We start from the raw sequence: 27036 nt of genomic DNA on the forward strand, positions 1-27036 counted from the left end.
TCGGAGCAGCTGAAATTACTCACCGAGGTCCGCGGCACGGCTCCCCGCTGTCCCGATGCTTCGGGCCCCGTAGCCGTCCTTCTGCGCATGTGCGCCAGGCGGCATTACGTCAGCCGCATGCGCAGAAGGCCCGGCGGCGCGGGAAATTTAAAATCTCCTGGCTCCCGGCTCCTGTAGGTAGCCGGGAGGCAGGAGATGTCAGCGGGGACCGCGGTACCGCGATCGCCGTCATACAATGGATAACAGCGATCGCAGAAAAGTGAAAAAAGTGTAAAAAAAGAAAAGTTTCACCTCCCCTCATGGATCGGATCCGTGGACCTTACCCCAGCTTCGGCGCATGCGCCCGTCAGCATGATGGCGGACGCATGCGCAAAAGTGAAATATTGCCCAAGAAATGTAAAATCTCCCTGCTGCTGGAAGAGCCTGGAGATGTCACGGGGAGCTGCAGTATGCGGTTACTGGTCACGTGATCGCCGTTATCCAATGCATAATGGCGATCACGTAAAAGTTCTTTAAAAAGTGGCAGTTTCATCTCCCCTCACCGATGCGATCGGTGGGGGGAGATGAAACATCTTCTCGGAGGCTTCCGCATTTGAATCCAGATGCGATTATCCTCCATGGATCCTGCCAGCTACTGGGTATGTGCCCGCCGGCAAAATGCCGGACACATTCGCAGGAGCCGGGGAGCCCAGGAGATTTTAAATCTCCTTGCTCCCAGCGACCAACGGTTGCTGAGTGCTTGGAGCAGTGACAGGCGGCCTCGCTGAGCGGTCCCCGGTCACGTGATAAAGTAGCGAACTAACATTAGGCTGGTCACACATGACCGGAGAGGAATTACGGGTTCTGCATGCGCTTGATCAGCGGTAATCCACGGATCAATCACATGCATTGGATCACACAATTCCCCCCAATTAGCGGGTCGGAATTACGTAATCCACTCGCAGAAACAGAACACGGCATGCTATATTTTACCGCGGATATCCGCGACCTAGAGCCCATTGTGCTCTATTACCGCGAATATACTCGCAGCCCATGTGCAAATACATTGTGTACGGGCTGCGGGTACCCTGGTCATCTCTAAGCGATGGCGCAGGAAATGCAAACAAAAAACCGCCGGTGTGAGTAGGCAGTTATGCGCAGTACATTACGCGGCCATACGCAGGGTCACAGCCAGGCTCACAGCTGGGATCCGCTGCCGGCCTCCGCAAGCAGATTCCGCCTATGGCCGTGTGAGCGTTATTCAGACCGCTACCTGTAATAAGTAATTTACAAGAAGCCCCGGGAACGCTCACCTTCCTGCAGTTCCAGGAGCAGCTTGTTGAGCGCCTTCTCTGTGAGACCGCCGCACCGCAGCAAGATTACAAAGCCTCACAGAGCGCCACTTTTACACCCCATCCCCACTGCTGAGGTTACGAAATACCCCCCAAAATACATGAGAGGAGGGGGGGGATACCCGGTTTTCTTGCCCCATGTGCCCAACCCAACCAGCCTCCGTAATTACCCCTGTCTTCGGACATAAAACACAGTTTATATTATTACCTTTATCTAATATTTAGGGAATGCCAAAAAAATGGGGATGGCGGGGGGGATGGGGGAGGGATTATTTTTAGGAAGTCAATTTTTTTTCCGTATAAGTGGGCAATGGGGCCTGGAATTTATTCAGTTCTGCCCAGAAATCCAGCGGGCATTCCCTCCATTATGGGCCTAGCTATGTGTCCTGTAAGTAGATTAGGGCCACAATGGGTATGTTTCTGAACACGGGACAAACAGGGGTATCTATTTTGGGGTGAAGATCTTCATTCCTATGTGTGCTGTAAAAAAAAAACTGTTTTTAAATTGACAAAATTGCCAAACAAAGGAAAATCGTAATTTTTTCCTTTTGCTTTGATTAAATTCATTCAAATACTTTGGGGTCAAAATATGCAGTACACCCCTAGATGAATTTGTTAAGGGGTCTAGTTTTCAAAATGGGGTCATTTGTGGGGGTTCTCTATCGTTTTGGCCGCTCAATGGCTCTACAAGTGGGCAATGGGGACTGGAATTTATTCCGTTGTACCCTGAAATCCAATGGGTGCTCCTTCCATTATAGGCCTAGCTATGTTTCCTTTAAGTAGATTAGGGCCACAATGGGTATGTTTCTGAACACAGGACAAACGGGCGTATCCATTTTGGGGTGAACGTCTTCATTCCTATGTACACTGTCCAAAAAAAACAGTTTTTAAATTGACACAATTGCCAAAATTTTTTCCTTCTGCTTGGCTTAGATTCATTCAAAAACTGTGAAGCCAAAAAAGTCATCATACCCCTAGATAAATTCGTTAGGGGTCTACTTTTCAAAATGGGGTCACTTGTGGGCGTTCGCCATCGTTTTGGTCACTCAAGGGCTCTCCAAGTGGGCAATGGGGACTAAATCTCCTTCAAGCAAAATTTCTGTTCCGAAAGCCACCCGTTGCTCCTTTCATTTTGGGCCCCATTGTGCATCCAGACATACGATTAGGGCCACAATGGGTATGTTTCTGAGCACGGGAGAAACAGGGGTATCCATTGTGGGGTGCAAGTCTTCATTCATATATGTGCTGTACAAAAAAACTGCTTTTAAAATGACAGAAGTACCAAAAAAATGAAAATCGTAATTTTTTTCCTTCGGCTTGGCTTAGATTCATTCAAAAACTGTGAAGTCAAAAAAGTCATCGTACCCCTAGATAAATTCATTAAGGGGTCTACTTTTCAATATGGGGTCACTTGTGGGCGTTCTCCATCGTTTTAGTCACTCAATGGCTCTACAAGTGTGCAATAGGGCCTAAATCTCCTTCAAGCAAAATTTCTGTTCCGAAAGCCACCGGTTGCTCCTTTCATTTTGGGCCCCATTGTGCATCCAGACGTAAGATTAGGGCCACAATGGGTATGTTTCTGAGCACGGGACAAACAGGGGTATCCATTCTGAGGTGCAAATCCTCATTTTCATGTGTACTATAGAAAAAAGTCCTGTCTTTAAAATGACATATTTGCAAAAATATGAAATTTTAGTTTTTCTCTTCTAAATTGCATTGACTCCTGAAAAAAAACTGTGGGGTTAAAATACTCATGACACCCCTCAGTGAATACGTTAAAGGGTGTAGTTTTTAAAATGTGGTCACTTGTGGGGGTATCTATAATTTTGACTCCTATGAGCCTTTCCAATCTTGGATTGGTGTAGGAAAACAAAGTGTTCCTAAAAATGCTGAAAAGTAATGTTACATTTGTACGTCTCCTAAATGGTTAAAAAAACCGAAAGTTTTTCCAATGTGCGCCAAAAATAAAGCAAACGGATGGAAATATAAATCTTAGCAAAAATTTCTATATTATGTTTGCACATATTTGAGATATTGCAGTTGGAAATGTGAAAAAATGACGATTTTTTCAAAATGTTCCCAATTTTGGCGCTTTTAATAAATAAACACAAATTCTATCGGTCTTTTTTTTCCCACCTAAATGAAGTACAACATGTGGCAAAAAAACAATGTCAGAATCGCTTGGATATGCAAAACCTTTCTGGTGTTTTTTCATGCTAAAGTGACACGCGTGATTTGCAAAATTTGGCCTGGTCATTAAGGCACAAACAGGCTTGGTCACTAAGGGGTTAAGGCAGCAGTGGATGGAGGTTGCCAGAATTGTGGTAGTTTTGTCTAAGCCAGGCGAAGACTTGACTCTTATTAATTGTAAGGTTAACTTACATAAATTTGAGATGCTAAACGTTAATCTCTCTCCAGCAATGGTCTTGCAGCCTAAAAGGTTATTTTTTCCTTTAAATGGTCTACTTGCTCTCTGTCCTATTTGGGTACAAGGTAAACTTTTCATCTGACGCTGATCTTTCTGAAAGACTAGTGGGAGAGTGACCCAGATATCTCTCCTTACATACAACCCCACTCCCCAACTACTACTTAATACCTGAAGCTGAGCAGCACTCCTTGATGCTCAGCTGCCTTCTGTAAATTTCTACCCCCTGCAGTCAGAAAGGGTCACCACCTGAGGCAAAGTACTCAATTGGCCTCATAGACGGGGCATTCTTACTAATTAAGAACAAGTGGAAGGTGCATAATTGGTCTCATTATGGATGAACAGTAGTCAGAGATTCTAGTAAGCATGGCTGCTTTGTCTTTGTGTGAAGTCCATAGACTATCACATCTATTTCTATTACAGTACATAGAGTTTACAAGACGCCAGCTGTTCTACACAGGGTTGCTCTGAGGAGTGACTTCAGGTGTCCAGTTGTGGGATTGACCGTGCATACCTGATCCACATAATGTGAGAATGTATGGAGTTGGGTAATAACTGGAATGAGATATTACAGCTTGTAGAAAAAAGCATTTGACATTAGGATTCCTGTGGACACCATAATTTGTGTACTTGGGTATTTGATTAAGAAGTTGATTGCTCTTCATTGGATCCTGTCATCTACCCACACTACATCAGAATACATTACTTAGGCCTCATGTCCACTGGGAAAATAAGAATTAAAATCCGCAGCGTTTTTCCCGCACGCGGATCCACGCCCCATAGGAATGCATTGACCACCTGCGGGTAGATAAATACCCGCGGATGGTATTTAAAAGGGAATTAAAACATTTCTGGAGCATGAAAAAAATGGACATGCTCCATTTTAGTGCAGATCACGCGTGCGGAAGCTCATAGAGCACATAGCTCAATTGATCTCCCGCCTGAAAAATAAAAGACAATTACAGTGCATCCGCACCCCAAATCCGCGTTACAAATCCGCAGCGGATCTGATTTTCCCCGTGGACATGAGGCCTAAGAGGAATGCTGTTGTCAGGTTGGAAAGAGGGTTAAAGTAAAAATTTGTGTCCCCTGGCTGGATGATCCTGGCCTTCCATCAAATCATTGTATAAGACTTTACTCCCACAAGCGTATATCGGTCGCCGTTTTCACAGCCGGCCAATATATGCTACGATGTCAGGTGTAAAACCTTGTGAACGGGCGCACAAATCTAACGTTTGTGCACATGTTTAGATGGCATGGGCCCTGGCGCATATACGCCAAGAATGCCATGCAGTTGAGCCTTCCCCTTCCCGGCTCACCTCCTCTCTCCTCCCCCTGGCTGATTGCAATGGGAGAGGCCGGAATGTGGGCGGAGCTTAGCTCCACCCTCGTCCTGCCTCTTGAACGCAGCCAGCATTGGGAGGAGGTGGGATGGGGTGGAGCTTAGCTCTGCAATGTCCCGTCCCCTCCTATTGAAATAAGCTGGAGGGAAGGAGAGAAGAGGGAGGGAGTTTAGCAGTCACGCTGCGAAACTTCCTCCCTTCTCTGGCCACTGTCATTGGCTCCCATAGGAGCCCATGCAGCAGCCGACATATTCTGGCCCAAAAGATAGTTCCAGGCCCGACGTAAAAACACCTACCGCTATATTGGCCTGGCTGGGCGCTTTTACATCACGGGAATACAGCCATGTGATCTGTCATAAACTTTTTTTTAAATGAAATAATAGTGCACAAATATGAAAGATAGATAATTTGTGCCACTAACATGTAGTGCTACAAAATAGTGCTCCTGGGACAAGGTTTACGGTATTTTAGTTCCTAATACAAAGATGGATTCATTAGGTACACTTCGCCCTTACATGTATTACTAAACTGATTTATACCTTGTTCCTATTTTAGCATTTATATTTTCATGAAGACCCCTGTATTATCTGAAGACATAGATTCAGGTAAGACTGCTGTCAAAATAGTATTCTGTGGTTGGGAGCTGCAACAAAATTCCACATCTTTACAAATTGTTTCACAATAGCTGGAATGTGAATGAAAAGTTAGTAAATGGTAACAGCTTGATACTGTCAGAGCTAATACAGGCATGGATATCACACAAGTGAAAGAAGCAGTGCAAAACCAAAAAACATGGAGAGCTTGCCTTTAGGCTGGGTTCACTCAGGGCGGATTTGCCGCAGAAAATCCGTGTGGAATTTTGCTGCGGGAAATCTGCCTGCGGACGCTAATCCCAGGGTTAGCCGGCCATGTGGATGACATTTGTCAAAAATCTTGTCCACACGGGACGGCCAATCCGTCACGGCAAAGCCGGCAGAAGCAGGCGCTGCGGTGCAGATTCCCCGACAGCAGCATGTCTATTTTTTTTCCATTGCAGCCATGCTCTCCTTTATGGAGGAGCCAGCCACAATGAAAAAGCATGCGGCCAAGCCGCTCCCAATCCCGCGGGTTTTGAAGCTGTAAATACGTCCCGTGAGAACCCAGCCTTAGGGTCGCTGAGTGTCGTGAATGACTAAATGGTTAGCAACAACAATTTGCTTGTACAGTTTGGATAACAAATAAAGAAGAGCGAATAGTATGTACAAAGTGCATGATCATTCATGGCTTCAATAAAAAGAAATTTGCGGGGAAAAAAAGGTAAGTAGCTTTGCATTGTTCTTCTATTGAATTCACATTTTCTTCTTTTCATGTTGTTTTTCCTATTAATACACATTGCTGCTTTTAAAAGTCCCACACGATTGTGCTGGTTTTATTTGGACTGAAGCACAGTTTAGCTGCATAAAAGCTCTGGTGTGCACGAGTCCTAAAGCTGGAATCGAATAATCAGTTTTGACTGTTTTTTAGTATTTGATGCCTTTTCCATATCAGATGGCCCAACACTTTTGTGTGTAAGTTTTAGTTATAGTGAAGACCCTTACGACTTATTCAGACGAGTGTGTACGATTTTAGTCCATGAAAAGCGGACCGATATTAATTTGCGTGTATGTTTGTGTTACATTGGCATGCATTGTGAGTCTGTTGTATACTTTTATGTCATTACTAGAGATGAGCGAGCACCAAAATGCTCAGGTGCTCATTACTCGGGATGAAAATTTCGCGATGCTCGAGGATTCGTTTCGAATAACGAACCCCATTGAAGTCAATGGGCGACCCGAGCATTTTTGTATATCGCCGATGCTCGCTAAGGTTTCCATTTGTGAAAATCTGGGCAATTCAAGAAAGTGATGGGAACGACACAGCAACGGATAGGGCAGGCGAGGGGCTACATGTTGGGCTGCATCTCAAGTTCCCAGGTCCCACTATTAAGCCACAATAGCGGCAAGAGTGGCCGACCCCCTCTCAACAATTTTTACTTCTGAAAAGCCCTCATTAGCAATGCATACCTTAGCTAAGCACCACACTACCTCCAACAAAGCACAATCACTGCCTGCATGACACTCCGCTGCCACTTCTCCTGGGTTACATGCTGCCCAACCCCCCCCCCCCCCCCCCGCGCGCGCGCACGACCCAGTGTCCACAGCACACACCAAAGTGTCCCTGCGCAGCCTTCAGCTGCCCTCATGCCACGCCACCCTCATGTCTATTTATAAGTGCGTCTGCCATGAGGAGGAACCGCAGGCGCACACTGCAGAGGGTTGGCACGGCTAGGCAGCGGCCCTCTTTAAAAGGGGCAAGACGATAGCCCACAATGCTGTACAGAAGCAGTGAGAAATATATGTGCCACACACTATTCATTCTGTCAAGGTGTCTGCATGCCCCAGTCAGACCGCGTTTTTTTATAAATAGTCACAGGCAGGTACAACTCCGCAATGGGAATTCCGTGTGCACGCACAGCATGGGTGGCTCCCTGGAACCCACCGGCTGTACATAAATGTATCCCATTGCAGTGCCCTGGACAGCAGAGCTAACGTCAGATTAAATGCAGGTGGGCTTCGGCCCACACTGCATGCCCCAACCTGACCGGGGTTTTTAATTCATAGACACAGGCAGGTACAACTCCCTATTGTGAAGTCCCTGTGGACCGACAGCATGGGTGGGTGCCAGGAAGCCACCGGCGGCACATAAATATATCCCATTGCATTGCCCATCACAGCTGAGGTAATGTCATGTTTAATGCAGGTGGGCTTCGGCCCACACTGCATGCCCCAGTCAGACTGGGGTTCTTTAGAAGTGGACAGATGCATTTACAACTCCGTGTGGACCGACAGCATGGATGGCTCCCTGGAAGCCACCGGCGGTACATAAATATATCCCATTGCAGTGCCGATCACAGCTGAGGTAACGTCAGCTTTAATGCAGGTGCTTGGCCATCATATGTCTGCGCATGCTGGTGGTGGTGAGGCTGGTGGTGGTGGCTCCCCGGCTGATCTTGGCGCGACACAGGTTGCACACCACTGTTCGTCGGTCGTCTGCACTCTCAGTGAAAAACTGCCAGACCTTTGAGCACCTCGGCCTCTGCAGGGTGGCATGGCGCGAGGGGGCGCTTTGGGAAACAGTTGGTGGATTATTCGGTCTGGCCCTGCCTCTACCCCTGGCCACCGCACTGCCTCTTCCAACCTGCCCTGCTGCTGCCCTTGCCTCCCCCTCTGAAGACCTGTCCTCAGTAGGCGTAGCAAACCAGGTGGGGTCAGTCACCTCATCGTCCTGCTGCTCTTCCTCCGAATCCTCTGTGTGCTCCTCCCTCGGACTTACTGCCCTTACTACTACCTCACTGATAGACAACTGTGTCTCATCGTCATCGTCCTCCTCACCCACTGAAAGCTCTTGAGACAGTTGCCGGAAGTCCCCCGGACCCCGGGAACTTTCCAAAGGTTGGGCATCGGTCACGACAAACTCCTCCAGTGGGAGAGGATTCGGAACCATTGCTGCCCATTCTGGGCAGGGGCCCGAGAACAGTTCCTGGGAGTCTGCCTGCTCCTCAGAATGTGTCATTGTAATGGAGTGAGGAGGCTGGGAGGAAGGAGGAGCAGCAGCCAGAGGATTCAGAGTTGCAGCAGTGGACGGCGCAGAAGTCTGGGTGGTCGATAGATTGCTGGATGCACTTTCTGCCATCCACGACAGGACCTGCTCACACTGCTCATTTTCTAATAAAGGTCTACCGCGTGGACCCATTAATTGTGAGATGAATGTGGGGACGCCAGAAACGTGCCTCTCTCCTAATCCCGCAGCAGTCGGCTGCGATACACCTGGATCAGGAGCTCGGCCTGTGCCCACACCCTGACTTGGGCCTCCGCGTCCTCGCCCGCGTCCACGTCCACGTCCTCTAGGCCTACCCCTACCCCTCAGCATGGTGTATTACCAGTAGTGCAGAAACAGAACGCCGTAATTAAATGTGTCGCTTATTGGCCTGTGGTTGGAGGCTGACTTCGCTTACGGAACGCACAGCAGAGCCAGGAAAGAATTTTGCGCAAGCCTGCTGTAACACTTAGCTGGCTGCGTATGAATTAGGACAACTACCCCCAGCAGAGACCCAGTACACTGAGGACGGTCACAGGCAGCCCAAATAGATTTTTTTTCCCAAATGTTTTTGGAAAGGCCCACTGCCTATATACACTAAATATGTCTTCTGTCCCTGCCTCACCACTACTGGCCCTGGACAATGTAAAATTACTGCAGACTGTTTCACTGTGGACAGGAATACAGCAGTGATGTAACAAGCAACACAGAGCCAGGAAAGAATTTTGCGCAAGCCTGCTGTAACACTTAGCTGGCTGCGTATGAATTAGGACAACTACCCCCAGCAGAGACCCAGTACACTGAGGGCGGTCACAGGCAGCCCAAATAGATTTTTTTTCCCAAATGTTTTTGGAAACGCCCACTGCCTATATACACTAAATATGTCTTCTGTCCCTGCCTCACCACTACTGGCCCTGGACAATGTAAAATTACTGCAGACTGTTTCACTGTGGACAGGAATACAGCGGTGATGTAACAGGCAACACAGAGCCAGGAAAGAATTTTGCGCAAGCCTGCTGTAACACTTAGCTGGCTGCGTATGAATTAGGACAACTACCCCCAGCAGAAACCCATTACACTGAGGACGGTCACAGGCAGCCCAAATAGATTTTTTTTCCCAAATGTTTTTGGAAACGCCCACTGCCTATATACACTAAATATGTCTTCTGTCCCTGCCTCACCACTACTGGCCCTGGACAATGTAAAATTACTGCAGACTGTTTCACTGTGGACAGGAATACAGCGGTGATGTAACAGGCAACACAGAGCCAGGAAAGAATTTTGCGCAAGTCTGCTGTAACACTTAGCTGGCTGCGTATGAATTAGGACAACTACCCCCAGCAGAGACCCAGTACACTGAGGACGGTCACAGGCAGCCCAAATAGATTTTTTTTCCCAAATGTTTTTGGAAAGGCCCACTGCCTATATACACTAAATATGTCTTCTGTCCCTGCCTCACCACTACTGGCCCTGGACAATGTAAAATTACTGCAGGACGCAATGCTCTGCACGGCCGATATACAAATAAAACAAAATGTGCAACACTGCAAAAAGCAGCCTCCACACAACTGCACACGGTTAGATGTGGCCCTAAGAAGGACCGTTGGGATTCTTGAAGCCTAAAATAACTCCGAACACTCTCCCTATAGCAACTCCAGCAAGACAGCACTTTCCCTGAACTATGTCAGAATGCATCTGTGGCGAGCCGCGGGAGGGGCCGATTTATATACTCGGGTGACACCTGATCTCACCAGCCACTCACTGCAGAGGGGTGGTATAGGGCTGGAACGTCACAGGAGGAAGTTGTAATGCCTTCCCTGTCTTTCTATTGGCCAGAAAAGCGCGCTAACGTCTCAGAGATGAAAGTGAAAGTAACTCGAACATCACGTGGTGCTCGTTTCGAATAACGAGCATCTCAAACACGCTAATACTCGAACGCGCATCAAGCTCGGACGAGTACGTTCGCTCATCTCTAGTCATTACGTGTCAAATAAAAATATGGAAGGAAGCCCAATTTGTTTTTAGCATTGCTCAGTCAAGGTCGACAAAAAACAGTCCAAGAAATTGTTCCAGAATATAACATGATTGGTCCATGTAACAGAACACATATCTGCATAGCGCCAGTGGCTACAATGAGTCTGTGCGCTGTCTGTGTGTAATCAATTGTAAACACGGACAGCACTCATTGGTGAAATCGCCTGTGTGAATAAGCTCTTGGAGAAATGTAATGACGAACCCAGTCTGCTGGGCAAAATATCTCTTTACACGACACATATTTGTACTGTTTCACTATAAAGTAAAAAGTGAAAAATTGCTTCAGTCTTTCCATCAGCGCTTCTGTGTCGGGTTTGATGAAGGCCAAGTTTACTTATAGTTACAAATTATGAAGCAACTGAAATACTTCCCAGTTTTACAAAGTGATCTTCGAACACAAAAAAATTTAAACAAAGAACCCACTGGGAAATATCGCTCAGTTCACACTAAGAGCTCACTCACACGGGCGTATGTTTGTTGCCTGGTTGAAAAGCTCGCTATAACATCATGTATTTTTGTTCGCTATTAAAAGGTATTATATCTACAAGATTACTTGGTTTCTCTTCCTGAGAACAACCACATTTTGCTGCCTATTATGCACGTATGTTTTTACGTGTGTAATATACAGTATGCAGCAAATACACATGTAACGTGTATTTACTGTGTATTTTAAACACCCAGAGTCTATAAAGGGCGTATTACACAACAAAATAGGACATGTTGCATTTTTTCTCATGCGTGTGAGAAGAACGCAAGTCTGAATCACCCAATATAAATCAATGGTCTTCAGCGCTAAGTATTATGCAGCAAACATTCTCTCGTGTGACTGAGCCCTCAGACTGGCTTTGCAAGGGATTTTGAATCCCAAAAGTACTTAGATGGGGAGTACTTGGGCTGCATCTACAGGAGTATTTTTCCTTCAGGCACTACAGGCTATACAGGAATTAAAGTAAGCAGACAATTTACAGGGCCGCTGAGCATATCATTGCATTAAAACTAATAGTGCAGAAACTTTTTATCTCATGATAATATGTGGAGCACTTGTTAGTTCCGTCTTACTCTTGTCTCTTTTTTATAAATGAGTTAAGTAAAGTCAATATCATAAACAAATGTATCCTGCGTCCACGTCTGACTGTCTGAAATGTTATGTTGCTTGTTTTCTCAGACCCCTCCAGGACAGCTCATGGAGCAAAAATGGAACAAATAAAACAAAAAGAATCAATATATGTGACATCCGAGTCAATGGAATCTGTGGAGCCCCTCCAAATATCATGTAGGAGAATTCTTTATAAAAGCACTTTATTTACAAGACCAGATTATAGGAAGGCTAAAGAAGCAACTACTCCGCAGCCTCCAGCCCTTTCTCAGATATGACATAGCACTTTGAATATATTTTTAATGTACCTCCGTAAATAGGAAAAACCCTTTAAAGGGGTCCTTTCATTAGAAAAAAACAAAAAACCTCCCTATTCCTCCCCAGGCAGTCTTCTTACCAGATCTTCACCTCACCGATCTTCTCCTGGCTCCTTCAGTCCCTCGGGTCACCTCACCTCCAGCCCGCCGGATGCTCTTCTTCCTGTGACGAAGCATACATTGCTGGCATTCTGCTTCCTGCAGGTCAGTGTACCCGATCACTAGGGACATAGCATCCACTGCCTGGCATGGAATGCCAAATCCTCGGCAGCCTGCTTTAGCACGCAGGTGCAGGGGTCTCGCCACTAGTGTTCATATAGTATATGAACACTTGTGGCGAGACACCATCTGCGGGCTAAAGCAGGCTGCCGAGGATTCGGCATTCCCTGCTAGGCAGTGAATGCTATGTCACTAGTGACCCGGTACACTGACCTGAAGGAAGCGGAATGCTAAGAATGTACGCTACATCACAGGAAGAAGAGGATCTTGCCCGCTGGAGTTCAGGTGACTCAGGGGACTGGAGGAGCCAGGAGAAGATCAGTGAGGTGAAGATGTGGTACTGGTAAGAAGACTGGCGGGAGAGGAATAGGTAAGTATAGGATTTTTTTTTCTGCAATGACAGAACCCCTTAACTCTTTCATGACAAACAGTGTTTTGGAACTTTAACTTAATACTTAGAGCAAAATGCCTCCTTTTGGAATGCTGCATTCTAAAGTAGAAATTTGTATTTTATTTTTAATTTCTTAGTTTACCCCAGAATTTTTTAAATCACAGAAAAGGGAAATATAAACAAACAAACAAAAAATCCCAGAAAACAGTCATACGTTTACTGATATACAGCTACAAGAGAGCCGGTAGAAGCACTACAACCCACAGCATGCAGACAGCCAAACTGCTATATGGAGGAGGCACTGCACAGGTGAAGGTGCTGATGAACAGCCACTCACACACCTTCCTTATATAGAGGGGGGCGGTTGCTTAGTATTATTCTTGCATTAAATAGTAGATGCAGGGAGTCAGACCACATAGTACGTGTACATGGTGCATGCAGACTTACAGCCTAATTATGATGCCATATTTCAATCCTGCGCGCTGCGATGCACCTCATAGTTTATGTACCCCAGGCCCCTCAGCGTTTAAAGCTGCATGTTACTGATAAATACATATAGCAGTTTGGCTGTTGGCATGTTGAGGGTTATGTGGTGCTTCTACCTGCCCTCTTGTATCAGTAAATACATAGTCGATTTCTGGGATTTGTTTTTGTTACTCCAGAATTTTGGATTTCTTTTTTCTGCTGGACATATACCCATGTGAAATGCACTTGTGTCATACAGAATGTCTAATATTGGTGCACATTATCTGTTTTGGAAGAGGGGGTATTTAATTGTTTACTTATACATTAGTTTTACAATTTTCTCTATTTATGTAATAATTTAACATGAGCGCTGTTGAGGGGTTATACTGGCAGGGAACCTATTTGAGTTCTCTATCAAAGTACAGGTTCGGGCTGTCAGTGAAACTGCCCCATCCTATCTAGGTCACTATACCATTAGCCTGCTAATGTAGCAAAGGTAACAGGGAGGTGTCAGCACAGAGAAGTCCATCCTCCTAGTTCAAAGCTCAAATTGCCTATCTGCATTGATAACTAGAAGGAATCTAGTAGCAGAGAATCACCACTAAGAGGTGGATAAGTGACTGACAGACACCTTCGACAGAGTTTATATCCTGACCACCTGGGCCCAGATGCAAACGTTTATCTTGGGCCTCCACTCTGCGCAGCTACTCTGCGTGACTTCAATCCAGGAGGGGCCCTCTAGCTTATGGGCCCGGGTGCAATTGCAACCCCTGCGAGCCTTATTGCTATGCCACGGATCCTGAATGAATAGAATTTTCCGCAACAGCACACATAAGATGGCAGTCATGCTGCCTATACACATTCCCTATTCCACAGTTAATGTACCAGAGGTGACAGGGAGGTGTTTATGTGGGGAAGTCAATCCCCCTAGTTCAAAGCTCAAGTGCTCAGATAGCTGTTAATTAAAGATAGGACCTCTCACTGGACTGATCTGTGTATGACTGTACATACAGGGAAGACTGTCAATCTGTCAATCACTGATAGCTCCCCCCACTGGACTGCTCAGCTCTGAATGCGCAGAGATATAAATGAATACAAGGTATACTGAATCTTTCCCAATAAAACTATATACCAATCTGCTTGGCTCCGCCAGGTCTATACATGATGTTTGAAGATTGGACTGCGTGTTGGAGCTGACAGATTCCGTTTAAATCCAATATTCTTTATATGCTTTGAGTATCTTGTTCCTATTTTAGCTTTGCTTCTTGTTTTTGTAATTTTATTCCAATGGTATGTTCTAGGGTAGTCTTTGCTTCTTAGCTTTGTAGTTTGTTGTTTTGCTTTTTCCCTGTTTATACAATATCTATTTATGTCTTGTTTCTTAGTTCAGATTTACTCAGTTTTCTCCTTGTCTCTGTTTTAGTGCACTTACATTGTTTGTCAGGGTCAGAGTTTTAGATAGGGTGTCCATTAGGGATATCTTTTGGGATACTTAGGGACACTGGTGTCTGGTGTTGGGATCAGCATCAAGGCTAGATTAGGGGAAGAATTAGGGAAATGTCATTTTTATAGCATTAATCCTGAGGTTACATGTTAGCTTTTTTCAGTGGGTCAGTACCATTACGGCTATACCAAATTAATATATATTTTTATTATTTTAGCATGCTTAAAATGCTTAAACATTGCTTTCTTGTGTCACCATATTCTGAGATTCAAAAAATTCTCCATCGCCTGTATGAAGGCTTGGTTACGTTGGTTAAGATGGCATTTTAATTGCTATGATTTGGGGATGCATAACACTTTTTGATTTTTGTTCCCATATTTTGGGAGGTAAAGTGTCAAAAGAACTGAAAATGTGGCATTGTTTATTTAAATTTATTTTATGATATCCACTGTGTAGGATAACTAACATGATAATTGTATAAGGGGCGGATTTGGAACTCAAAGTGGCCGGGGAGAAAAATTACAAATTGGCCTCAATTTGTAGGTGGGTCCAAACTAGCTGCAAGTGGGGCAAACACAAGTAGGCAGGGGGTCAGCAAATTGCCAGCAGCAGCACGTAGGTAGTAGGAGGGAAGAGTCTATGAGACCTACCTCACTCGCCACTGCAAATTTTCTGTGAAGTACAATAAAAAAAGGAACCAACATAGTATCAATGCAATCATCATGAACCATGTAATCACCCCCATACTGGTACACATTCTCCCATTTTATAGTACCTCAGGCAGTAATGATGCTACTTGTGGTGTTCCACACATTAATAGTATTCCTCTTTTTGTGCCCCCTACAGGCCTCACACAGTACATGCTGCTTATAGTGACCCTCACACTGCAAAACTGCCCTCTCTTCACAATAATGCCTTCTTTATACCCTCAGTCAGTATTAATGGCCTCCTTTTGCACCCCAGTTAGTAATAATCAGTCCTTTTTGCCACAAGCAGTAATAATGGCCTCCAGTCAATAATCATGGCTCCCTTTTGCACTAGGTCAGTAATAATAGCTACTTTCTGCCCCCAGTCATCAATGTGGCCCCCTTTTAACCACATGAGGCAGTCATATAAGAAAATATAAAACAGGTCATACTCAACTCCTCTGTTGCTCCCCAGCCGCTGGTGTCCCGTCTTACTTCCGGCTCGTGTAATTATGTGACAGACACACATGATCGCTGAGACCAGGATTCACTGAAGTGATCATGTGTGTCTGTCACATGATCAAATGAGCCGGAAGTCAACGAACAACAGAGGAGGTGAATATGGCCCTTTTTTTATTATATACACTTAAGGCAGCCCAGAGTTCCCTTCTACTGGCCCAGGACCCGACCAGCCCACCAGGTTTTTTACCAGTAGGGTGAATGACCAATCAGCCCCTGATTGTATAATTAGAGTCATATACTAAAGTGACTGCATCTAGAAATAGGTAGCTCATCCACAAAGTGCTAGACCTGGCAAACTCATAGATGACAAAAGCTGAAGCTCATGGTGTGTAAAAATCTTCATAGCTTCAAACAGTAGCATCAGCTCAAGAACTGTGCGGCAGAAGTCTAAGTCTAAGACAACCATATGCAATGTCAAGTATCGGCTAGCGTGGTGAGAAGCATGTCACCTCTAGGGTTTGGAGTAGCGGAAATGTGCTCTCTGAAGTGATGAATCACATTTCAACATTTGACAGTGTGATGGACAAATATGGGTTGAAGGATGCCTGGAGAATGCTACATACTAGTATGCATAGTGTCTAATTTAAAATGTGGTGGAGAAGGGATAATGGTGTGGCATTGGTTTTTACGCCTCTTATTTTGAATGAAAGGTAAGGTTAATACTACAGCATACAAAGCTATATTAGACAAGTATGCTTCTAACTTTGTGGTAACAGTTCGCAGAAGGTTCTTTCCTGTTCCAGTATGAATGGACCCACAGGCACAGCTAAAGGCTCATGGGCCCTAGTGCGAGAGTTCAGCTTGGCCCTACCCCTTTTCATGGCCATGGTCCACTTAAAAATTTTTGTTGCTTCACTGGGTGAGGCCAGCCAGTGATAGTGGTTGTTATATTGTGGTATACATGACAAGTAACAGTGTGAATGAACAAACAATGAGACAGTATTCTGGCTTATATGTGATAAGAACAACATTTTGGCATGCGTGCAGTGGGAATAAAAACAAACCTTTCCAAACAGTTCAAGTCATCATAATAATTCAACCATATCCACCCATATTCCAAACTACTAATTCTGATGCTTCCAAAAGGATAGCTTCCCAGATGAAAAGCCAAAAGAAAAACTCCCTTTTGGAGAAAATATTATAATATGTACAATTTAGTTAACCCTTTAAGAGCTCCTGCACCTTCATTCTTGTGTGGTGTCAGCCGTTTTCGGATGCTCTCCGCAGCTGAAGACTGCTTCATATAGCTGCTTTTCTATCGTATTCCCTCATTTTCATCATCTCTGAAGTTTCAGTGGCTATCTTCCCTTAGGTCATGAGAGGAGTAACTACTCTATCCCTTCCCAACCGAAGGTCTGCCCCAAGATAACCCTACCATTACAAAGTACAAGGCTGCCCATTGTAGATCATAGGTTCAGATCACTGGATCCATCTAGATCACTTTTCTGTTTAGACCTTGCTATCCCTATTCAACTAATACCAGAGCTACTAATTCTTCCTATATATCATATCATATAGTAGGCTAGGATGGATGAGGTTATATAAGTGAGTACATTTGATTTACTTAATGCAAATAGTAGAAGTCCATTATTTCATATAGTCAAACATAAATGACTTCCCTTCTCAGAGTTACTACAATCGTAAGGAGTTGTACAGAATAAAAAGTATGAAGTTATCAGTCATTCGAAAAATAACCACATGATAACTTGATCCATGGATTTGGACAGTGTATATAGTCCTTGGTATCTCAAGGGATTCTTTGCCACACAACAAGCACTTGTGTTTGACGGAGGGGATAACTGTCATCACTTGAGTTTTATACTCCGATTGCTATTTAGATCCAAATTAGTTTTTTTCCCCTGAAAATCGCAAACAATTAGATTGCAGAATTCTTTTAAAGATAATAATTAAAACCTTTATGATTATGAAGACAGTCACAACTAGAAGGACTACTTGTAAAAGGATATGAAGACTTCCAGATATCATCCCCCAGGCCCTTAAACCAATTATGAGGATTTAAAAATAACCACTCGGGCCATACTAAATCAATCTGGGAATTAGGCCTGTGAAATTGCTCCTTCATTTTCCTGGCTGCCACCCTTATAGTGCACCACTGAATGTACCCTTGTGCACAAAGCTAGGTCCATAAAGACAAGCTTTGAGAAATGTGCTGTGAAGGAACTCCACTAATCTGCACATAGAACCCTGTCCTCAACACCATCAAACACGTTTGGGTCTTACTACTACTAACAGGGCATTTTGGATTCCTTTTTATGAGTCTTGGTTTATTTATGGCAGTGCCAAGGCATGGCATCTATTAGGCCCCTCAGTCTTCACCAGGGACATATGGACGTAGCTGTCAAGGACCTGCAGGTCATAGACCTCTCACTGCCTGCTTAATGTGAATAGTTGAAGATAAACAGATACTACATGAAGATTCAAAAGAATAGTTAAAATGAAGAAGAGATTAGGGTCATGGGTTCAGGTTCACCGATGGTGGACAGGTATGGATTAGGTCCACGAATAAGCAATTACATGTGTAAATTCTAGAATCAGGATGAGACCTAACACACTGGCACATGTTGTTGCTCAGAAAGCAGTTTTTAAGCAGTCCTATTGAATCATGTGACATCTGAGGGGGTATTTTCTAAATTGAAGGTAGTACTGTTTGTCAACTATCAAAAGGGGGATCTGCCATGTAATATTGCATACTGAGCACTACAGGGAGCTTCAACATGCCATGACTGACTTTACAAATGCTATTTTGATTGAAAGAACTCAAATTCCCACAGGAAACATCTTGTGGGAAGCTCTTGCAGAATGGTGGAGTTTGTAATACTGTAGCTGCAAGGGGGCTCAACTTCATATTAGCACCAATGGAAATGGATGGATACATACATGGATGGTTACATAAATGGATGTAACTGATACACTGGATCTTGCAGTGAATTTGCTTGCGCTCTCCTTGCAGGTCATTCTTCTATGCCTCCTGTGAGACAAGCTCCACAAATCACCAATGGGACACAATGTAATCCTTATCCAGAAGCTGCTTTCACTCACAATCCCAAGACTAGTTCTAAGAAAAAGGTCTCTTCCCAGCCGCCTCTTGTGAAACAGACCAGTCGAATAAGTAACGAAGGAAGTGAACCTCCATTTCTTCCTCCTGGTGCACAAGAGGGTATGTTGATTCTTTAGAAACACTTCTACTAAATTGAAATTCAATGTAGTCCCCTGTTTGAATAACATATGCTTATGTATGCTCTTATAAGGAAAGTCTTCATCCTTCCATTCCCAGGTTGCAGGTTCCAATTTTGCACAGATGTAGAGTATATCATTCTCGCAAAAGAACGAACGCAAGCAGGGAATGACATCAGAAAGTATCCCAACCCCTGAAAACACCCTTCTATTGCTAAGGCGACCGTTCAGGCAACATTCTCTTGTGCGGTCGTGGACAGAGCTGTTCTGAGATCCTTCAGGACAGGATACCACTCTCTAGGCTTGGCCGCTTTACACTACTTTTTTTTTTTTTTTTTTAAAGTAGTCTAAACCACTTTCATGATAAAAACACTTTCTTGTGGAGGAAGAGTCCAGAAGAACAAGTGGAGGTTGCAGACAGTCTAGATGGGTATGTTGCTCCCCAGACTCTGTCCTGTATTATCTGCCCACAATTTCCTGCTTTCTTTATACCATTTGTTATCTGGTTTCCTAGCAACGTGCACATGAATCCACGTCCATATGCAATGGTAATTGCATATGCACTGCATTTCGAATGCATCCATAGAGATAAATAGCGCTCATGTGCACGGAATCCACGGTGAAATAGAGCATGCTGCAATTTTTCTTTTGTTCGTAGAATCCATAATTCCTACCTGCTAGTGTGAGCGAAACTGTGAAAGTCAATGCATTTGAATACCTGCGTATTACCTCGTATCATACCCATGGATGGCGATCGCAAAATCCACAACTCAAATCCGTTTGTCTGAGACCAGCCTTATAGTAGCCTGGCTGTGGCGTACCTTTTGTTCTGATCTACATACACATGATATACTAACCACAATGCCAGTAATGCAATTAAAAACAACACAGCAGCAAAACCTTCAGTACAGTACAGACCTATCCACTGCTAACTCGATTAACAAGATCGGCTACTATTCATACTCTACCACACACGTCATTCTGCTGCAGAGTTTGCGGTCTTCTCTCACACGCTTTAGTGGACCTTTTATGGCTTGTTCGCACAGGCGTATGAGTACAACACTGTGAGTCTTGCAGTGTTGTAGTCATGGCAGCCCCTACGCTCTGCCGGCAGAGATCGCGAGGGGCTGCGATAGGCATTGTGCATGCCCGGGATAATGACATCACAGGCATGCACAGTCACATGTCTTTTTTTTTTTTTCAAATACCCTGCTCTGTGCATATGAAACGTTGAGAAATTGAGCATGCTGTGATTTATTTCTTCTGTGTTTTATACGGATGTTCCCTCGCAGTTCCAATGCAGGTGTGAATGGAAGAATGAAAGTCCATAGACTTTCATTGCCTCCATTCACTGCGTATTATGCACAGGAAATACGCATGCATAATACGCGGTGACAATACGCCTGTGTGAATGAGCCCTTAGGAAGACACAATCTGATAAAAGATTTTCTTCCCTCATCATTTCAGTCACTATTGCATGGCCTTTGTGATCTGTTTGCACTTACAAACTGTAGAAGGGCAGCGCACAAGATGGCCTGCAGAGGGCAACGGATAGGCATCCTAGAACCTAAAATAGATTAAAGGGGTTGTCCCGCGGCAGCAAGTGGGTCTATACACTTCTGTATGGCCATATTAATGCACTTTGTAATGTACATTGTGCATTAATTATGAGCCATACAGAAGTTATAAAAAGTTTTTTACTTACCTGCTCCGTTGCTGGCGTCCTTGTTCCCATGGAGCCGACTAATTTTCGCCCTCCGATGGCCAAATTAGCCGCGCTTGCGCAGTCCGGGTCTTCTGCTCTCTTCAATGGAGCCGCTCGTGCAGAATGCCGGCTCCGTGTAGCTCCGCCCCGTCACGTGCCGATTCCAGCCAATCAGGAGGCTGGAATCGGCAATGGACCGCACAGAAGAGCTGCGGTCCACGGAGGAAGAGGATCCCGGCGGCCATCTTCAGCAGGTAAGTATAGAAGTCACCGGAGCGCGGGGATTAAGGTAAGCGCTGAGCGTTTTTTTTTTTTACTTCCCTGCATCGGGGTTGTCTCGCGCCGAACGGGGGGGGGGGTTGAAAAAAAAAAAACCCGTTTCGGCGCGGGACAACCCCTTTAACATCTGTGAGTGTGGCAAAAACAAAAGTTTATAAGTGTCAGTCCTGACACAGTCAAGAGGAATGCTGGCTGCTAGCCAGAGAGGTGGTGAGAGACGCCGCATCAGGACTGTGAGCCTGAGGTCCCATGCGGACCAGCTGTGGGAACCAACACGCATCTGACAAAGGAAGATGGCCTCCAGACACTCTGGGCGGGGTAGTGACAGTGGCCCTGTGGGTTTGTGTACCCTAAATTATGGACTTGACGCTGTGTTTGCTGTATGTTTGTGGTGTTTGCTGCGAATAAATGCTGGCAAGCCCCTGTAATATGTAATATCTGCAGTGGGTATCTTCTAAATTTAAGGTAGTACTGTATGCCAACCATCAGAAGGGGATCTGCCATGTAATATTGCACACTAAGCACTACAGGGAGCTTTGATTGAAGAACTCAAATTTCCACAGGATAAATCTTGTGGGAAGATCTTGCAGAATGGTGGAGTTTGTAATACTGTAGCTGCAAGGGGGCTCAACTTCATATTAGCACCAATGGAAATGGATGGATACATAAATGGATGTAACTGATACACTGGATCTTGCAGTGAATTTGCTTGCGCTCTCCTTGCAGGTCATTCTTCTATGCCTCCTGTGAGACAAGCTCCACAAATCACCAATGGGACACAATGTAATCCTTATCCAGAAGCTGCTGTCACTCACAATCCTAAGACTAGTTCTAAGAAAAAGGTCTCTTCCCAGCCGCCTCTTGTGAAACAGACCAGTCGAACGAGTAACGAAGGAAGTGAACCTCCATTTCTTCCTCCTGGTGCACAAGAGGGTATGTTCATTCTTGAGCAACACTTCTACTAAATTGAATTTCACCCTATGAGAGCCAAACAGTACAGTCTCCACATCAATGATGTTACTGAAATTAATTATAAAATACTTCTAATACACTAAAAGATGTGAACACTTTTTTCCCTGTATGATTAGTCTTCTTTGGCATAAAACATTTTGTATAATACATACCTAGCAATCCCACCTCTGCTGATTCCGGGCCACCATGTTCCCCTCTTTCACTACAGGAACCGGTAGTGTTGGTGGTGAGGATAATATTCATTCAACTGCTTAGCAAATACTGCAACTAAAAATGACACATTATGCTGTCTGAAAGAGCAGATCTACGGTGGCAACATAATTTTGCTATTCAGGCTTCTGCATATTTGTGGTTTAGGTTGTTTTGAAAGCAGACAAGATGAAAACTAGACATAGTGTAAGTAAGTCAACAAAGTTTTAGACATCTCTGTCTGCTGAGGTTTTATGTTACACTTTCTGTTTGCGTGGAATTTCACATTCTAAACATTTTAAGTGTTTTTTTGCATAAGAATTAAGCTTTGTTGTCCAATGTAAAATATTTTAGTATTCTGAGAGGTTTAAGGGAAGCTGTCAGCAGATTTTAGTAACCTAAACCAAGAGCAGACCTTTAGAAAAATCTTTTCTGAAGTCCTTTTAGGTTGGTTTGATTATAAAAGCATACCTGTGTAATTGTATAAAGTTTTCCTGTACCATATGTAAATGAGGCAGAGCGATATGGGTGGGTATACTGGACCATCTCTGCCATTAGCCTGTTCATCCCCAAAGTCATACCATGTTTCCCTGAAAATAAAACTCTGTCTTATATTACATTTTACCCCAAAAGAGGGTCTTATTTTTATTTATTTGGGGGGGGGGGTCTTTTTATACTCAACTAGTAGGAGCAGTTTGGGTCCCTCCTGCTGGGCTGCAGAGATCCGGCAGGTTTTCGTGTAGTCCTCAATGCCGACGGAGCATCTCTTGCTGGTGACAGGGCTTGAATACCGATGTAATTCAATGATGTAAATCAATGAATGGGTGTGATTAGTTCATCGAGCGCCGGCTCTGATTGGCTCAGGTAGTGCTCCTGAACCAATCAAAGCAATCACTTGCTGGAGGCAGGGTATTCAAGCCCTGTCACCAACAAGAGATGCTCCATCAGCATTGAGGACTACACGGAAGCCTGCAGGAGCGTCATAGCGCAGCGGGAGGGACCTGAACAGCAACTGCTAGGTAAGTATTGCTTTTTTTTCATGTAGAGTAGCTCATTTTCGGGATAGGGCTTAGATTTCAAGGCCTCACCAAAAATCAGGGTAGGGCTTATTATCATGGAAGGTCTTATTTTTGGGCAAACATGGTAGAATCATAGATTGGAATCATAGATTGATCATTAAATTATGTCTGTCCAGACTCTGTTTGAAGACTTCAATTGAAGAAGAACTCACCACCTCCCATGGCAAACTGTTCCACTCACAGATCAGTTTCATCCCATTGCTTCTAGTCTTTCCTTGTGTAGATGAAAATAGGGCTGATCCCTTTTCACTGTGACAGGCCTTCAGATATTTACAGACAGCTATTAAGTCTCCTCTCAGTCTTCTTTTTTGCAAGCTAAACATTCCCAGATTCTTTAAGTGTTCCTCATATGACATGGTTTGCACACCGCTCACCATCCTAGTAGCTCATCTCTAAACTTGCTCCAGTTTGTCGATGTCTTTTTAAAATTGAGGTGCTCAGAACTGGACAGTATTCCAGATGAGGTCTGACTAAGGAAGAGTAGAGGTGAATAATTACCTCATGTGGTTTAGTCTTTATGCTACTCTTAATGCATCCCAGAAATGCATTTGCCTATTTTGCTGCTGCATCACACTGTTGACTCATGTTCAGTCTGTGATCTATTAGTATACCCAAGTCTTTTTCACATGTGCTGCTGTTTAGCTCAATTCCTCCCATTCTGTATGTGCTTCTTTCATTTTTCTTGCCCAGATGTAGGACTTTGTATTTCCCCTTGTTAAATACCATTCTGTTAGTCACCGCCCACTGTTCAAGCTTGTCCAGATATTTTTGGATCCTCTCTTTCTCTCTCTCTTTTCTAGAGTTAGAAATCCCTCCTAGCTTTTAGACGTCAGAAAATGTAATCAGTTTTCCCCTCAATTTCCTTATCTAAATCAAGATGTTGAACAACACTGGGCCCAGGACAGAAACTTGTGGTATCCCACTTGAGACATTCTTCCAGTTTGGTGTGCAGCCATTTATGGCCACTCTTTGAGTATGATCACTCAACCAATTGTGAATCCACCTAACAGTTGCCTTGTCAATCCAAGCATCACTTGTTTGTTACAAAACCATGCTGGCTCTGGTTAATTACTCCACTCTCATCCAAGTACTTGCACACCTGCTATTTAATAATGTGTTCGAAAATTTTTCCAGAAATAGAAGTCAGGCTCACAGGCCTGTAGTTTACTGAATCCACCTTCTTACGTATTTTGAAGATAGGGACAATATTTGCTGTTCTCCAAATCATCTGGGACTTCTATTCTCAAGGAATTTTCACAGATTCTGGCAAGTGATTCAGCAATTACCTCTGCTGCTTCCTTCAGTATCCCAGGATGTAATTCATCTAGATCTGGAGACTTGAATTCATGTAAGTTAGCTAAGTGTTCTCTCACCATCTCCCTGCTTATAGACAGCCTGCATTCTTTTATTCCCCTAATAGAACAGGGAAGATCAGTTGATATTACATCTACTTTCTGAGAGAAAGCACATACAAAATAGGAATTTAAAAGTTCGGCCTTCTCAACATCACTTTTGACCAATTCACCATTTTCATCCTGTAAACATCCTATAGCATATTTGACCTTTCTTTTGCTTTTGACAACCCCCCCCCTCCCCAATCCCTTTTATTGCTTTTGGCCTCTCTTGCAAGCCTCAATTCATTATTAGCTTTTCTGACACTTGCCCTACAGTTTCTGTAGGCCACATTACATTCTTCTTTAGATAATCCTCCCTCTTTCCATTTGCTAAACACATTTTTCTTCCTTTTTAGCATGTATTTAAGTTTTTTGTTCATGCATCCTGGTCTCTTTAACCTCTTAACAACACAGGACGTAAGGTTAAGTCCTGTATGTTCGGGGTGTGTATGCAGGGAGATCGTGCTTGATCTTCCTTCATACAACGCAGGCGCCAGGTGTTTCTTACAGCCGACACATAGCAGCAAGAGCTCAGATAAGCCGCACAGCTCATCTGAGCAGTTTAACCTTTAAATACCACTTCTGAATGTCAATTCTGATAGTGATATTTAAATCCCTTGCCCGATTTTTTGGGGTCCCATTTGACATTCCCGTGATGAGATGACAGGGAGCCATGCGGGTGTCATGGCAGCTGGGGGCCTTCTGAAAGGGCTCAAACCATGCCAGTGTGGTAGCTTGATAGAATGCCTGCTCGATCACAGCATGATGTAATGCTATGGCATCACATCATACTACAGGAGCGATCAAAGCATCGCAATTTGTTGTCTTCTTTGGGGACCAAGAAAAAAAGTTAAAATAAGATTAATAAAGTTTTAATAATTATTAGAAAAAAATAAATAAATACAAGTTTTAAAAAAACTCTAATTTTGCCATATTTATAATAAAAGAACCTAAATAATTAAACAAAAATACATATTTGGTATAGCTGTAAATGTTCGATCTATCAAGATAACGCATTATTTACCCAGAATGGGTAAATGCACTTTTTTGGTCACCCCGTCTCCAAGAAAAAATGTAATAAGTGATCCAAAAGTTGAATGTATTCCATAATGGTACCATCGGAAACTACAGGACGTCTCACACAAAATGAGACATCACACGACTATGTTGACGAAAAAATAAAAAGTTATAGCTGTCAGCATAAAATAATTTTAAAAAATTAAATATCTTTGTCCGTTATTGACAGGGCTAAGCGTTTGGGAATTCCCCTGAGTCTGCTGGCAATCAACGCCGAAAAAGCATTTGATCGAATGAGATGGCCCTTCCTCTCTGCCGCGCTAGACAGCAGAGGTTTGGGAGCACAGATGAAGCAATGAATACTAGCACTGTACCATGATCCATCAGCTAGAGTTCAAGTCAACGGGGCACTTTCTGGGCACGAAATGGAATGAGACAGGGGTGCCCGCTTTCTACATTTTTATATGTTCTGGTTATTGAGGCACTGGCCAATGCTATTCGCAGTAATGGTTACATTAAGGGAATCCAAATTGGGAATCAGGAACACAAAATGGCTCTCTTTGCTGTTGACCTGCTTCTCTATTTGTCTAACCATCAAATTGGTTTGCCAGTCCCTCTCTAGGAGTTTGGAGGATTCAGCTGGGTCAGCAATTATAAGGTCAATTCACACCTGGAAAAGTCATTCCCCTTTCGTTGGCGCTCAACGAGTATAAAATATCTAAGGATACAGCTCCCAGCAGATGTCTCTCAGACATTTAGAATCAATTTTCTCCTCTTTGCGGTGTGACTAGAGGGCGACCTGAGAAAGTGGAGTTCCTATCTTGGAATGGAAGGGTCAATGTGGTCAAAATGGACTCATTGCCTAAATTCCTCTACCTATGCCAAACTATCCCGATCAGGCTTCCAAGACCGTACTTAAAAAGACGGAGATCCCTAATTTCGGTGTTCGTGTGGAGAGGGTGCAGACCACGTATGCGTTTCTCGCTCCTCACAAGGAGAAAGGACAGGGGCAGGTTGGGTCTCCCTGACTTTTCCCTTCATTACAGGGCTAGTGTCTCCAACTGTGTGTTGGATCTTTTAAAACATAAATCATCAAAGCTTTGGGTGGAGGCGGAGCTTGAGGGAGTGGCAGGGTATGTCCAGGCTGCCTTCTGGATCCCTCCTAAACAGAATAAAGCCTTACCTATTGAGTCCCCATTTTGTGTCCTACTTATTAAAAATTGGGTAAGCTTTGTGGCTCCCAGGGCTCTGATGGGGGTTCCAGGCCCACTCACGCCTCTAGTCTCCACCCTCAATTCAAGGCTACCTTCAGGGGCTC

The 27036-nt window shown here is 44.2% G+C and overlaps 1 protein-coding gene across 3 annotated transcripts in view; it reads left to right on the plus strand.

Annotated features, from left to right (window-relative positions):
* MDFI (MyoD family inhibitor) overlaps positions 1–27036 on the plus strand; it is a 44019-nt gene that overhangs the window by 8233 nt on the left and 8750 nt on the right. Inside the window, exons 2-5 of one of the 3 annotated variants that reach the window (XM_066598692.1) lie at positions 5655–5704; positions 11914–12021; positions 18860–19066; positions 21794–22000. In XM_066598692.1, the coding sequence (XP_066454789.1) occupies positions 5668–5704; positions 11914–12021; positions 18860–19066; positions 21794–22000 (559 nt within the window). In that variant the 5' untranslated portion in view covers positions 5655–5667. Of the gene's footprint in view, positions 1–5654; positions 5705–11913; positions 12022–18859; positions 19067–21793; positions 22001–27036 lie in introns of those variants that run through there. The other 2 variants (XM_066598693.1, XM_066598694.1) reach the window with 2 other exon arrangements.

Source organism: Eleutherodactylus coqui, chromosome 4 (genome assembly GCF_035609145.1).
Source record: "Eleutherodactylus coqui strain aEleCoq1 chromosome 4, aEleCoq1.hap1, whole genome shotgun sequence".
Classification (NCBI taxonomy): Eukaryota; Metazoa; Chordata; class Amphibia; order Anura; family Eleutherodactylidae; genus Eleutherodactylus; species Eleutherodactylus coqui.